The sequence below is a fragment of the Anabrus simplex genome, chromosome 6 (genome assembly GCF_040414725.1).
Source record: "Anabrus simplex isolate iqAnaSimp1 chromosome 6, ASM4041472v1, whole genome shotgun sequence".
NCBI classification, from domain to species: domain Eukaryota; kingdom Metazoa; phylum Arthropoda; class Insecta; order Orthoptera; family Tettigoniidae; genus Anabrus; species Anabrus simplex.
In genome coordinates, this window is record NC_090270.1 from 91,188,525 (window position 1) to 91,205,463 (window position 16,939).

The 16,939-nt window shown below is 40.3% G+C and overlaps 1 protein-coding gene across 1 annotated transcript in view; it reads right to left on the bottom strand.

The window, feature by feature from the left end:
* The window catches only part of LOC136876121 (uncharacterized), a 529,911-nt gene that overhangs the window by 187,417 nt on the left and 325,555 nt on the right, over positions 1-16,939 (bottom strand). The window contains exon 3 of the mRNA XM_067149803.2: positions 10,638-10,775. Within this exon, the coding sequence (XP_067005904.1) occupies positions 10,638-10,775 (138 nt within the window). The remainder of the gene's footprint in view (positions 1-10,637; positions 10,776-16,939) is intronic.

The following is a 16,939-nucleotide window of genomic DNA, read 5'->3' on the forward strand; positions in this document are numbered from 1 at the left end:
TTAATTAAATGGCCCAAAATATCAAGATGAATGGAGGCGTGTACTAGCACTCCTACATGAAAGCTTGTTAAAACCTACGTGGCACTAAGGCGATACACAGGGGCTATTTCCACACTATATAGGTGACTCGTATAAGAAAAATTTTAACAGATTAGGTAAGAGTAGAAAATCAGTTACGAAAACATAGTCACCTCAAATCAAAAATGAAGGGGAGCTCGAGAGGGTAAAGCACTCTCTATCCCCGATTTACATTTAAAGATATATGAAGTTTTACAAAGATGGAAAAAGATTTACATGTTTTAAGTTATAGGTTACATATTAAAGGTTTCGGACCTGCCCCGCGGGTTAAACTGCTGAGCTAGCAAGGAAAAAAAAGAAAGATGTTAAACGGCCATTACTTTGTTGAAGAGCTGCTGCCCGAAGGAAGAGGCGCTACCTGCTCCCTGCTATACTTCCATACATTAAGCTAGATGTTGTTGAAGTGGCCGGGTGATAAGAAAATCAGCAGTTTTTATACCTTCGTGGAAGATTCGAGACCTTTCATGAATAATTAAGACACACCCACAGACGTTTATTGGTCGTCTAAAAGTTACAGATCAAAAATTGAGGAAGAAGGACACAATTCGTCCAAAATTAATTAAAGAAATTCGGGATTGGCTAAGTTCAAAACTGGCGGAAAGAAAAATTAATATTGCCAACCCATAGATGAAAGAACAAAATTTAGTAAAGACCAAAACTTTTGAATACAAAATTTCTTCAAAAAAGTTCCTTCACTTCGCACCAGGGTGCGTGATCATAGTTTCTTTGGCAGCGACATCTATAAGAGAATGTCCAGACTTCTTGATCAATGAAAAACAAAACAAATCGAAATACACACAGTGACATCTTCTGAGAAACAGTTGAGTTGATTCGGTTTTTAAAGTTCAGAGTTTCTCCAGTAGAGGAGTACTTTAAGGCGGAAAATTCAAATGTGCGGCGTATAGGTGTACCAACCGGTACAATAATAATAATAATAATAATAATAATAATAATAATAATAATAATAATAATAATAATAATAATAATAATAATAATAATAATAATCTAGCTTTTCTTTCTAACAACAGACAAGAAGCAGTTGAGACCCTTGAAAAACTTCATAAAATTGCAGCTAAGACTGGGCTGAAAATATCGTATTAAAAACTCAGCACATGGAAGGATGCGCTCGTTATCTAGATGGGAAACCTCCAAAGACTATATTCGGTAAAATTAATCAAGTGAATGAGTTCAAGTACCTAGGAGAAGTAATTCGGCTATCAGGCTTGAATCGTGAAGCAAATACTGAGAGGATTTCAAAATTACACCTCGAACAGATGTAATACAATAATCAATATCCAGTAACGCAGAATTAATACATTACAACTCTGTTATCAAACCTGAAGCATTACATGCCTCGGGCACCTTGATCATTGGAGGCAGATCACTTGTTAAAGACATAAAGAAACAGAATAGGAAAATATTGAGGAAAATCTTTGGACCAGTCTATCCAAAGGGAATCTGGATGGAACGGAAGTCTTGGGAGCTTTATCATCATTCTGAAAAGATCACCGACACCAACAGGAAAAGGCGATTGAAATTATATGACTACATTCTCAGAATGAAGAATGACATGCTCACCAAAAGGATTCTCAGCCTTGCTCTCTCAATGAAAGTCAAGAACAACTTTCCTTTTTTTTCTTCTTTTAAATGCAAATAGACCTCGAAGGTTCTTGGCCTACCAATCGACAGCTGCTCATCCCGAAGGCCTGCAGATTACGAGGTGTCGTGTGGTCAGCACGACAGGTCCTCTCGGCCGTATTTCTTGGCTTTCTAGACCGGAGCCGCTATCTCACCGTCAGATAGCTCCTCAATTCTAATCACGTAGGCTGAGTGGACCTCGAACCAGCCATCAGGTCCAGGTAAAATTCCCTGATCTGGCCGGGAATCGAACCCGGGGCCTAGGGTAAGAGGCAGACATGCTACCCCTACACCACGGGGCCGGCCAGTCAAGAACAATTAGCTTAGTGAAATAGAAAAAGACCTTCAGGAAACTGGCATCCAACAGGAAATTGTTAAAGATCGACTCCAGTTCAAAAAAGCAGTCAATAACCATCATTTTGCTGAGATAATAAATACCAGGACTAATAAATCATGGACTGAAGAACGGAGGCAAATGTCCAGTGCCCAGATGAAGAGATTTTGGGGGAAGACAAAGTCAGCATCAGTTAAATAAGTTCTATCGCGCTCCACACGTGGGCATAACGTTGTAAATAATAATAATAATAATAATAATAATAATAATAATATAAGCGCCACTAACTAATTTTATTGTTTTGAGAGACACTAAAGTGCCGGAATTTTGCCCCCTAGGAATTCTAAACAAATTGTTTTAAAAGAAAAATAATATTTGCGTATGTGAGTCATCATCCCAGAGGCTGGTTGAACCCTCAAAAGATCTATCCTCATTTCCATAGGAAGCTTACGTGTCGTTGAAGAGGCATACTAGGTAAATGAGGAATGAAATGGTTTTCCGTTGGTTTCTCTCTGAGTTGGTGTTATTTAGCAGCCTTCCAAGCTTTCTGAAATGCACTCACTGACCGAGCCTAGCAACACGTTCGCACCATTCATCACAGAGTCTGGCTGCATAAGGAATGGCATTTTCAGTACTGTAACATCCATACCTCAGTCATTAGGATATTGTCAAAACCAAGAATGAGACTGGAACAGAAAAATGAGAGTAACATAGGAGACATAGTGCACACTTTAAACACTGTATCTAACCAGGAATGGATAAGGACAGAATATTTGAATAGCATCCATTTACTGGAAAGCAAACCAATTCATATCATAGCGTACTCTGCTCACTCCTATATTACAAAAAACCTTAATTTGTCGATACAAGTTATAGCCAGTTCAACCTTCATTAATGGAGACTACTTAATCACACAGTGCATTACCGAGCTCAACAGTTTTTTTTCGTTTACAGCAATTACATTGAATCGCATGCTCTGTCAGCAGTGTATCTATTTGTTGATTAAGTCATAATAACACATGTTCAGAGAATAATGCTGGAGATCACTCACCACTCGATCTCTCTATTCGACAACGACTATTATCTTCCTGTTACTGAGAACAGTCGCCTTACCGTGCAACTGGCTGCGCGGTTAGAGTCACAAAGCTATCAGCTTGCATTCTGGGCATAGTGGGTTCGAACCACTATGTCGGCAGCCCTGAAGATGGTTTTCTATGGTTTCCAATTTTCATACGAAAACAATGCTGTGGATATACCTTAATTAAGGCCACAGTCGCTTCCTTCCCGCTCCTAGCCCTTTTCTATCTCATCGTCACCATTAGACCTATCTGTGTCGTGCGACGTAAAGAAAATTCTTCGTATGCCTCCTTTAATCGATTCTTCCTTTACTTAACCCAGGACATTTTCCTCATATTCCTTTTCTTCTCTTCTCATTGATATCTCCTCTATTGTACATAATTTAATATTTATTTATTTTTTACTGTACTATAGGCCTACCGTTACTTATCTGTATTTATATTACTGTATTTTCAATAACTTTCCTCGTTCTTTTCTTTTCCATTTATGTTTTATTGTTAAGTGTCTCTACAGATATTTTGTTCGTCATTTTCTTTCTTTCTTTCTTTCTTTCTTTCTTTCTTTCTTTCTTTCTTTATGTACTTACCCTCCAGGGTTGGTTTTTCCCTCGGAATGAGCGCGGGATCCCACCAATACCGCCTCAAGGGCAGTGTCCTGGAGCTTCGGACTCTGGGTCGGGGGATACAACTGGGGAGGATGACTAGTACCTCGCCCAGGCGGCCTCACCTGCTATGCTGGACAGGGGCCTTGCGGGGGGATGGGAAGATTGTAAAGGATAGACAAGGAAGAATGAAGGAAGCGGTCGTGGTCTTAATTTAGGTACCATCACGGCATTTGCCTGGAGGAGAAGTGGAATACCACGGAAAACCACTTCCAGGAAGGGTGAGGTGGGAATCGAACCCACCTCTACTCAGTTGACCTGCTGAGACTGAGTGGACCCAGTTCCAGCCCTCGTACCACTTTTCAAATTTCGTGGCAGAGCCTGGAATAGAACCCGGGCTTCCGGGGGTGGCAGCTAATCACACTAATCACTACACCACAGAGGCGGACTCATTTTACTTCCAATCTTTAATTTTTCTGGTTCTTTCTTTTTGAATTTATGTTTTATTGTTAATTGTTGTGTCTCTACAGTTATTTTGTTAGTAATTTTCTTCCGCTACTTTCATCATTAGATGTCCGACTCGTTGGCTGTACGGTCAGCGTACTGGCCTTCGGTTTAGAGGATTCGATTCCCGGCCGGGTCGGGGATTTTAACCTTAATTTGTTAATTCCAATGACACGGGGGCTAGGTGTATGTGTTGTCTTCATCATCATTTCATCGTCATCATCATCATCATCATCATGACGCGCAGGTCGCCTACGGGAGTCAAATAGAAAGACCTGCACCTGGCGAGCCGAACCCGTTCTGGGATATCCCGGCACTAAAAGCCATACGACATTTCATTTCACTACTAGTCAATAAGTTCGTGGATTGACGCCTACAGTGTATGCAACGCAGTGTACACCTGTGTACGTACTACGGTCAATATGTCCGTGGTCTGGCGTTAACAGTTCAAGTTTTGACCTGCCTTTTCGCGTCGTTTTCCCGTCGCGGTGATCCGGGCGACTTCGACATGATCATCTCAAACGTTTCGCCAGCGGATTTGCCTAATGTTTGGTAGAACTTGAAATTTTTCCGTAGTTCAGACTAGGACATTTTCAAGTTTCGCCGCTGACTTTCAACTACCCTTCACAATAGAGAGCGTAGTTCTGCTTATACTGTATGCACGCAACTGCCTCTTGCTGGAACTAGCGAAGAACTGTCACGAAAACATCCTGTGGTGCAAACTCTCCGTTCTAGTGGACCATTGTTACACTAGATGGCCAGTCCACGAACTGAAGAACAGACTCTATCACGTAGATTCGCGCTCTACAAGCACAAGACACAAAGAAGAATACCACGTTTAGGTGCTCACTGTCAGACGACATAGATTTCATTTTCTCTTTCTAGTGGGTTTATTCCGGTAGAATTTGAAGGTGCACAAAGACACTACCTTCGTGTCGGTAGATTTACTGGCGAGGAAGACAAAATTTCCGGGATGTCAGCCTTCCTAAAAATCGTAGATATATTTAGTGAAACATAAGAACAATGCCATTACTTGAAAGACTGAACGTACACAACAAGTTAGAACTGACAGTTCCCAGACCTTGGTTGCTATTTTTAATAACGATCGAAATTTGCTGTTACGTAGCATTCTCCCCATTGTAACACTGAAGCTGAAGCCAGGAGTACTGATCCCTATGCACTTGAAATACGACAATTGTATTCGTACAATATCTTCATGGTCTTTGGAAGAGAATTTTCCTGTCAAGACGAACAGCCGCTGAGGGATGATTCTATCATCTAGTGTAAAGAAGTTTGTAATGTATTCGGCGTGTAAAAGGTCATTTCCTTTCGAAAACTTCTGAGTAACGTTACCAACAGCAAACATTTCATTGATCTGAAGGAAAAATTACCAGGCACTTCGAGAGTCAGATAAAACTTTATTTACCAGGTATTTTTCGAGAACAGAAACTTTTTCGCCGTATTATGCATTGAACTCAACATAGGTCAGCTCATTGTGTTAAGAAAAGGGCATAGTAATACTGATTCGTATAGTATAGAGCATACTTCCATTTTGAACGCTGTAATCATGAGTTATTTTCTTGACATCACTGATTTTTTGGTGTCAGTTATGATAAAGTTGATCAAATAACTGTCAGGAGCTGCAAATTACTTGTAGCAGAACCGTAAAAGTTGCGTGGTTCCAGGTGTTGTCGCCACCACCATTATCACATTCGTCTTCTTCTTATTATTATTATTATTATTACCACGATTCTTGTCAAATTTGGGCAGTTAGTTTCACTGCTGTATGTCTAGGTATTTTAAATTAGCCTAATGTATGTGGACCTGGATAGTTGAATTTGGCAGGGAGAAAGGGCATATATTTTGAATCGTAATCTCATTAAGGTTCGGAAACTAAATAGAACTTTAGCAGCTTTATGGTATTCCTGCCTTATTCTCTGCAGTCACCATGTTATAGAATCCACTAGTATAGATTCAATATTTCCCTCGTAATTTAATACAAGACCTGTCAATTCATTTGCTTCCCGGATTGCTACGGTTACATCATGCCTTTGTTTAGCCATTTTAATGCATGTAAATGGAAATTAAACAGTGAAAAGGACCTTCACAATCTGAGGATAGGTAGCACCTAAACCATAAGCGAGAATTTTTTGGAAAATCAGTCTTTCTAACATCTATTGTCTCTGATATATCCGTGGACATGGTTTCCTATAGTATCCCATTTTCACAGGAGGTAGATGTTCTTCAGTTATAGCCAAGACCACTATCTTCCTTGTCCTAGCCCATCGTCGAACACTTGCAAGAGTTAGTGTGCCATTTATCATAGCGAAAGAAACCGCTGCAGCTCTTCTGTTTTAACACAGTGCGATAAGACGCAATATATACCATTCTGAATAACGAACGACAACTTAAAACCAGCAGAGTGATCAGCAGAATTAGCACATACACGGGAGGTCGAAAACAATTAAAAAATAATTCGATATCTCGCGCTGTTGTCATGTTACCAGCTGCTGAAGTTAGCCAGTCGGGTCGCTTCTCGGGAGAATTCAAATTGGACTTGCGAGGTGGTATTGCTAAACCTGCACGTGACTTAATACCGGTTTGAGAGCACCAATCGAAAAAAAAGAAAGAAAGAAAGAACTTCGCCAGGGGATGGATTTGAACGCGGTCCGCCGAACTAACTGAATTGCGCCATAGAAGGTACGCTACCGAGCTCGATAGCTGCAGTCGCTTATGTGCGGCCAGTATCCAGTATTCGGGAGATAGTAGGTTCGAACCCCACTGTCGGCAGCCCTGAAAATGGTTTTCCGTGGTTTCCCATTTTCACATCAAGCAAATGCTGGGGCTGTACCTTAATTAAGGCCACGGCCGCTTCCTTCCCACTCCTAGCCCTTCCCTGTCCCATCGTGGCCATAAGACCTATCTGTGTCAGTGTGACGTAAAGCAAATAATAATAATAATAATAATAATAATAATAATAATAATAATAATAATAATAATAATAATAATAATATTAATAATAATAACTCAGTAGCAGCAGATCGTGGTAAGTTCGTGTCCAACTCAGCTCCTCCTTCAAGGCGCAACAGCCCCGAAGGATAGAGCCATGGGCTACCAAGCGATCGCTGCTCAACCCGAGGGCCTGCAGATTACGATTACGATTGATCCTGCAGATTGATCCCATAAAAATATTATTTTTCAATTTTCTCTCCTAATTTGCCTTACACTTCGATGTTGAGGTTCCTTATGACCGTAGTCTACCTCTGATTCTTTACAAACCAAAAATAGCCCCTGTAAACCCCCATCTCCTTTAATTCATAAAAATGATTTACAGCTTAGTTTCTTCCGCTTTTTATCTTGGACTTAAATCCTGAATTTCATAAATTTATGAGCCACCGTTTTCCCGTGATGGTGTTAGGCAGAACCGTTCGATATGGCAACCCTGTTGTCATAAGAACAATACTGTTTTCTTAACATGGAATTAACTTTCATATCCCATCGTCGCCAGAAGACCTATCTGTGTCGGTGCAACGTAAAGCAAATAATAATAATAATAATAATAATAATAATAATAATAATAATAATAATAATAATAATAATAATAATAATAATAATAATAATAATAATAATAATAATAACTCAGTAGCAGCAGATCGTGGTAAGTTCGTGTCCACCTCAAATATCTCCTCCCTCCTCCTCCTTCAAGGCGCAACAGCCCCGAAGGATAGAGCCATGGGCTACCAAGCGATCGTTGCTCAACCCGAGGGCCTGCAGATTACGAATGACGCGTAGTCAGTGCGACGAGTCCTCTCTGCCGTCATTCTCAATTATAATCTCGTATGCTGAGTGGGCTTCGAACCACCCCTGAGATCCAGGTAAGAATCCCTGATTTCGCTGTGAATCGAACCCGGGGCATCAGGGTAAGCGGCACCTACGCTACCCTTAAACAACGGGGCCGGCTTCAGATATCTGCAGACTCATTAAGTGTGTATTCATAATTTTAATTGACTCAACTACAGCAGACATTCAAGCTATATTGTTCCTTATTGTTCTCTGTACTTTTTAGCTTTTATTCTGTACCCTGATGCGGTACGGCGGGCTTCTTAGAGGGTGTCGCCCTCTCTCAGTCCAGGAGAGGTACGGAGAAGGAACTGTCCCGGCATTCGCCTTTTTTACAAGTTGCCTTATGTCGCACCGACATAGATAGGTCTTACAGCGACGATGGCATAGGAAACGGCTAGAAATGGGAAGGGAGTGATCATGGACTTAATTAAGGTACAGAACAGAATTTCTCTGGTGTGAAAATGGGAAACCACGGAAAACCATATTCAGGGCTGCCGATAGTGGGATTCGACCCACTACTTCCAGAAAGCAAACTCACATCTGCGCGCCCATAACCGCACGGCCAACTCTCTCCATGCCATTCGCCTTAGTGAGGAGAATGTAAAACCACGGAAAACCATTCTTAGGACAGCCAAATGCAGAGCTGTAGAGCCACTTTGCTCGCTCATATTGTTCTTGAGTCACCGTAACACATGGTGTCTCTTGTGCCGAGCATTGTAAGAAGTTCAGCTAACGTACCGCATCGACCAAGATTAAACCCTGCAACATCCAACTATGGCCGGGGTACAACAAAATTAAAGAACTGCTTCTCAGGAATTGCTCAACAAGTTGCAGCAGTGAACTGTTTCTTCGACGATAAAAGGGTTTTCAACCATACTGCGCAGAATATTTGAGAATTAATAGGTAGCATAGATATTAATTTCGTGGACTGGTCGGATAGCGTCGCTGTGGTGCACGACAGCACCATGAGATCGTGGCGTGACATTTCTTCGCTCGTTCCAAGGAGGGACAGTTGTGTGCGCACGGTTGACGCAGAACTATGGTCTGTGTTATGAAGGTTGGATGCAAGAATATCAGAGTTTTAGCGATGGGCATGTCCGCCCCCGTAGCGTAACGGTTAGTGTTATTAGCTGCCGTCCTCGGGGGCCCCGGTTCGATTCCCGGTACTGCCAGAAATTTAAGAATGGCAGGAGGGCTGGTATGTGGTTGAAGTGATACATGCAGCTCACCTCCAAGGGGGGTGTGCCTGAAAAGAGCTGCACCACCTCGGGATGAGGACACGAGTTTACTTAGCGATGGTCATACGTCAACTTGTACGAGAAAATAGGAAAATCCGCTAGCGAAACGTTTCAAATGACTAAACTGAAAATCGCCCGTATTGCCGCTATGGAAAAAATTCAGTGAGACAGATAACATGGAGTTCATAACACAAGGAGTAATTATAAACAAGAACAAGAAGATCGTTCACCGTCTATGCGATTCTGTCCTGAGTTGTAGCGTAGGAAGATCTGGTTGTTGTTGCACGATAACGGCTCAGTACATCACTGTGTGATTGTCTAACAGGCACTGGCACGGCAACAGGTCACCATTTAGCCATACCGACTATACTCATCTGATCTTACACCATATGATTCCTTTCTATTTCCCTTCCTGAAAACAATGCTACATCTGATCAGTGCCACAAGATGAACCAGTAGTAGTGTTTCCAACAAACGAACGTTGGTAGGCATGCATGGCGGCCAACGGTGACTATTTTATGGTACGATGAGTAGCTGTGTAGATGTTCGTGTTGCGGGACTGCCTGAAAACTAGGCGCAAATCCATGAAATTGACTGGGGTAGTACATCTGCTCGTATGTCAGATTGATGATCATAGAGGAGTGGTCTTCAGATTTATACTCTATCTCTTCCACACCTTTTCCCGATGAGAGAAAATACTGACAGGTCCTTTCCTTCCAGACTAATTTCTTTATGAAAACAGAAGTCATAATATTTCAATTTTTAAAGGATCGGAACTCTTCCACTTTTCCCTATGATTAAGTGAGGATGGTTACTCATTTCTACTTTCTCTGAAAACAATAATCACCACCACCACCACCTGTTGCTGATCACAACAAAACTTGACCCTTCCCGTCTAAACAGGCACGGAAGAGGTGTCACACTGCATTCAAATGCATCTGTTCGGTGGTACACGGAAGATGTTAATTATAGCCGCTACCAACAGCCTGCGCTGTCTCTGGAATGTGAAAAGTACCGCTGAAGAGAACAATGTATTAATTATTGTTAAATTCCTGATTTGCAAGGCATTTATTCATCAAAAGCTCTTCTTCTTATGTATATATTTATGTCTTGAGTGTTTCAGACTTAATATGTTCAGACTAGTTTTAGTTGTTATTTATTGGTTGGTATAAAACGACACCTTCTCCAACGCTTGACTCCGTCATCCTGAGGGACGCCATCCACAGTTTGAGACCACTGACTTAGAGCTATAAGAGTTAGGTACACTAAGAACTTTTATTTTGTTTTCCAAAGTCCAATTCATAGACATAAAGTGTGAACTCACCCGCTAGCAGGTACATAACTCCAGTGACGAGGACGGCACTGATCTGGTGTTTGAGGACCCCGAAGGCTCCTACTAGCGCAGAAGAACCCAGAATAATAAGGCACACCAGCGCGCATGATATGGACAGGTTCTGCATTCCTGGGAACAAACAGAAGACAAGAAGTAAGCATAAAACATTACAATATTTCTAGGATGGTTATTGGCGGATTTTCATTTGAGTTTAAGAGGCTTAATATATATTATTTTAGTAATAGTCTAACTGCGGACTTGCATACAGTATAACCTGGCATTTGACAGGTGCAAATATGTGGGGACAAAACGCACGTTCTTGGTCTCTAGAGTGTTATAATAGTTTACAGCTGCATGGCTCGAACTGTGTAGCAAAGTCGCTCGTACTTAATACAGAGTTCAGCATCATATTACTGCTTTTAAGAGAGAGAGTACAATTTGTCAACCATCCTCTCTTAATATTAATCGAGGAAAAATGGAAAAGGGCCGACCTTCAAAGTATGACGGTATGAGCAAACAAGGAGAGCCATCTGGATGTGAAAATGAAAGACACTGTAGACCCCGCAAACCTGATCCTGATTTGACTGAGGGAGACTGCATAGGAAAGATTAGAATTAGGAGTCTGGTGAAAGTAAAACCAGCCTCAGCTATGTCCCCATGTAACTAATTTGAGACCCTCTGGTGTCCCGATTTTGATCACCTGTTAGTTCCACTCCCATCCAGAGAGGGACCGCGTCATACTGTAAAGGGAGTGGTGCCCGACCATGCGCTCTCTGACCAAAGAAAATGTTACTCCTTGTATTTATCTAGGTGAGCTGCCTATTATCGTTCATTGATTGCGACGGGATCTAGATTATAGAACTCTGTTCCAAATAACACCCGCAGTAGTAAATCTTTATAATCATTCAAGTCTTCGTACAGAAAGTAGGTGCATAAACCAACGATGTGAATCATGATGAGTGACTGATGGTGTGTGTATGTACAATTTAGTTAATCTTCATTAGATTAACTTTCAGTTAATTTTCATTTAGCAGTTTGACTAATGACATGTAAATATTGGTATAATTATTATGTTGCACTTATTTTGAATTTATATTACAAGTGAGCTTCTTTGTAAATGTTTAATATTCTTCATAATGTTTGTGTATAATATATGATTAAGTGTAAGAGAGGAACACGAGTCCTAACTGACCGGGCGAGTTGGCCGTGCGGTTAGAGGTGCGCGGCTGTGAGCTCGCATCCGGGAGAGAGTGGGTTCGAATCCCACTGTCGGTAGCCCTGAAGATGGTTTTCCGTAGTTTCCCATTTTCATACCAGGCAAATGCTGGGGCTGTACCTTAATTAAGGCTACGGCCACTTTCTTCCAACTCCTAGGCCTTTCCTATCCCATCGTCGCCATAAGACCTATCTGTGTCGGTGCGACGTAAAGCCTATAGCAAAAAAAATGAGTCCTAACTTCGCCACTATTAAAGACTGATAAATAAAATATATAAATACAGTTCTAGGTGGCTGCTATTTGCACATTCGTTTCTTTTACATTCCTATTGAGATATCAAGCCGTTTATTTTTTAAATAACTCTAGTTTTTAAAACAGCAACAATGTATTTTTTTACAGGTTGGTTTACGTCGCAATGACACAGATAGGTCTTGTGGCGACTATGGGACAGGACAGGGCTAGGAGTGGGAAGGAAGTGGCAGTCGCCTTAATTAAGGTACAACCGGGCGAGTCGGTCGTGCGGTTAGGAGCGCGCAGCTGTGAGCTTGTATCCGGGAGATAGTGGGCTCGAACCCTACTGTTGGCAGCCCTGAAGATGGTTTTCCGTGGTTTCCCATTTTCACACCAGGCAAATGCTAGGGCTGTACCTTAATTAAGGCCACGGCCGCTTCCTTCCCATTCCCAGGCCTTTCCTATCCCATCATCGCTATAAGACTTATCTGTGTCGGTGTGACGTAAAACAATATAAAAAATGAAGGTACAGCCCCAGCCTGAGAGCCATGTCGAGAAATCAACAACAAACACAAACACACCGTGGGTGTCAGCCGGTCTCACGGTAGCGCACTTGCTATGGCGCGATACTGTCAGCTCGGAGGTCCGTGATTCAATCCCTCCCCAGGTGAAGTTTTTTTTTTCTTCGACTGATGCTCTCAAGCCAGTCTTAAGCCACGTTCAGATTTAGCGGCACCGCCTGACAAAGCCCATTTGAGTTCGCCCGCGAAACGATCTGATTGGCTAATTACAGAAGCTAATAAAATTTCAGCGCCATATATTCAATTATATTTTTGATATTATTTATCAGTATGACCACCCCTCTGACGCTCACATGCCCGGATCACGTTGTATCCGACAACCCAGTATTCTAATCAACTTCATATTTAGAATCTGCATACACAAGAACAAGTTTAAAGATAATTTTTCCTTCAAAAATAAGGGAACCGGGAAGTGTGATAGGCTCACAAATTTCAATTTTTGCTTTTGGGCTTAAAAAATATCTAATCCCTCCTGAAGAATTTGGTGTATCAATTATTGTCCTGAAGTTATATTTGAGACAATAAAATGAAGTTTAATCATAACTATGCACGCTGAATATCATTAGATGCCAGCTACCAGTCAAAAACGTTCTTTTTGGATTTTCCGTAATTCATATTTTTTGAAAGTTTGTGTATCTTTTTTTTTTTCAGAAATTATCATATCAGTGTATTTGAAACTTGGTAATCCTCTAAATAATATATAGATCTCATTGTGGAAGTAAATTTAATCAGATATCTTGATTTGTTCATTGAGGCCACTTAAAGATAACTGAAAATTTTAGAGAAAATTTCAGTTTTTAACTAGGATATAAAAAATTCTCAACTCATGTAAAATATAGGACAATAAGTTTACTTAAGCAACTCAAGAAATGTTTAAATAATAAGCATGCAAAGTTTCTTGGGTATGGTTTGGGTATTTTCTCAGAAATAGGTATATAAGTTGTGGGAATTTTTAACACTATTTAAGAAAAATACTATTTCTACAATTTTCTCTCTGACACAAAATATTAAACATAGAAGCTTCATCAAATATTGATGAATGTATTCTGAATATATCAAACGAAAATTAATGGAAATATCTATTTTATTTTTTGAGATATAAAACTAATCATCGGAAGTTACATTTTTCTATCGTTTTACACTTCCCGGTTCCCTCAGACATAGTTTGGCTCGGGGAAGAATAAAACTCAAATTCATCAGTAATTCATCTATTCATGATCACGCAACACGGCAATCTGAAAACTTACATCTCCCTAGAATGAATAAAGCGAAGTATGGAACTAATGGTGCATTGTATAGGGATTTAGTAGCATTTAATTCCATTCCAGACTCGTTGAAAGCTTGTCAGAATTTAAATAAAATCAAAAGAAATATTTATGGACAAAATTTAATGTTCTTGGATTTAATCTGCTTAAATGAGGTTATTATCAGGTTTCATTTCGAGCTGTATGGTGCTGTTTATATAAACTTTTAAACAACAAGTGCATCTCAAAAATAAGGTTCCTGGAAGGAAACCATAATTTAATTTCACGGATTGCTGGTAATTTGACGATTGAAAAATCCTAATGAGCTTAAATGTTTTTAACAAGTGTATCCTTAGAAATGTTGTATTTAGACTTAAATTATTATAAATTTTTATCAGCTCTGTATTATAAATAAGTTTTTCTTTAGTATTGTAACTGTGCCAGCTCCTTAATATCTTTGAGACAAGAAAATAAAATAAAAATAGGCCTAAATTATTTCAAAACCATATCAATTATATACCTATATACTTACAGGTAGACCAACACAAGTATTTAATACTTCGTCATGTCCATTCAGTTTCTGTAAAATCTACAGGGTACGGAAAAGTACTGTGAACAAAGGAACCATAGGTCTGAGGTGACTAGTTCGGGCAGCTTACCTCCCAGGCGCTTTGTGTGGTCATATTGAAGACTTGGTGTTTGAGAGCGAGGAGGACCTAGTGAATCAATGTTGGGTCGATGTGAATTGTGCCGCCAAGTTGGAGAGAGACATTTCGAACATCTGCGCTGAGGCACTGTGCGTTTGTCTCTTTCCATTGTTTGCAGCTAAAATGTAAATAGAAAGCAGAGAGTGTGGCACGTTTACGCTCGAGCAGTCGATCTTAAAGCTTTAAGTGCGTGTAGCACCAAAACCGTCCAACGCAGAGCTGTGGCTCCATATTCACAATACTTGTACTTGCACCCTCTAACATTCCTTTAATTTACAAAACAAAATCTATCCGCATCCTGTAAAAGCTCTTTCTGTATGGTAAAACCATTTTTATCCAGTGGACGTTATCATTTACTCTTAACGTCTTAACCGGGAAGTTTCCGCTGGGAGATGAACATTCGTAGCGGAGAATACATTTCGCCCAGTACCTGGATGCAGGTGATGAAGTAACTTGTCCCGCCCATTATGCGTACGCAGGAGATGAGTTGTATGTCATGCCCGTCTTGATTTACATTTCATAATTGACACAATAACTCATTGTTTCATTAGACTTCTTTGAATTATAATGCAATTAGTCATTCTGATACTAAGAAGACAGAGAGATATTTATTAAAGAAATAAATCGTTGGTCTCCAATGAAGGTGACCATTCAGATTCGCAATACAGTCAAGCTTACAATTTCAGTGGAGTTTAAAAACATGAAATAATGGAAATTTAATTGTTACTGCTGTTATTATCTTCTTTTCTTCCAGGGTTAGTCACTGTCTATAATACTCTATATTGTCATTATGTTATTCGAATGTATCTTATGACAACTGTAAAAAATATAATAAGAACAGTACTAAGAATTGTAAAGGCTGTGCAGAATGTATACAAACACTCTTGTCTGTAATATGCAAATTGGGTATTTTATAACGATAAGCCTTGAAGCATATAGTCATTACGAATGGAAGTACAATACATTCACTGGACTTGTAAAAAAGAAAAGTTGTCACACAGCGGTGCGCATCCATCTTCAAACTATGACATCTCTAAACCGATCATAGAACTACTTTCCACAAAATAATGGGGTGTGTTAATTCGTCCCACCTTTTAGAGAAGAGTTTCCGAAGTCATTGGACGAATCAACTCATTATTACCCGAAGAAAATGACTATTGGTAGATGAATAAAATCGTCACGCCGGCTAAAAAGGTTAAAATATTGGAACATATAAATAAATAGGCTCTGGTGAATCTCAGTTGATCACACTGCATATTTACAAGGTGGCTTTACAGATAGGATTTGAGGAACCTGAAGATTGGACAAAACTGACCATGCTCTGTTTAAAACTTCTTCGCTGGAGCTTTTACGTATCCCAGCGAGACGCTACAGCCTGCCGAACGACCGCTGTTCAGCCCGAAGACCTGCAGATACAGGGCGATGCGTGGTCACCGTAACGAATCTTCTCAATCGTTATACTTGGCTTGCTAGATCACCAGTATCGCAATCTCATCTTCAGTTAGCCACACAGATCTTCTCACGTAGGCTGAGTGGACGTCGAACCAGTCCTCAGATATAGGTAAAATTCCCTGATCTGCTCGGGAATCGAAACTGGGCTTGCCGGTAAGAGAGAGAAAGTCGCGGAGCCGGTCCTTGTCACAGACAAACTAGCACGAGTTCCCGGCGTTTTTGTATAATTGCAGCAGTACTGTCATCTAGCGTAGATGAGAAGCAACAGAAGGGACAGAGGTCACTTCAGCTACCAATAATCAGAGTAATGTCACCGCTGGGCAGTTTGGGGACGTTGTTGGCCATCACATTATTTTCCTGTATGACGGCGATATTGCGGCATCCGAATCCTAGATAATCTCTCATTTTATTATACCCCCTTCTCCTCCCTCATTACTCTAACTATCTCGTTACAATCACGATTGAACAATACTTATTTTCATGTCATCGATGTGCGCCGTTGACAGACTTCGCATTAAAATCCAACATTCTTAAATATACCCATTGCCATAAATCGTACGGTAAAAGAAATGGGTTATAAAACATCGGAAACCGTATTTTCAACTTTAGTTATTTACAATTAGTCGACACAGCTAATATTAACGAAAACATTTGTCATTTTCTGTATTGGCCCTCTTAATATTGCTAGGTCATTATATACTAATTAAATAGTACAGTTTATAACCTAATGCACATCCTGGCTATCCCTGAACTTAAATACAGAAATTCCTGTGCATCATTTTCTTGTCATATTCTAACGAACAAACAACAAACAAATACAAAGAAACATAAACCAACAAATACAGACATATAGACAAAACAG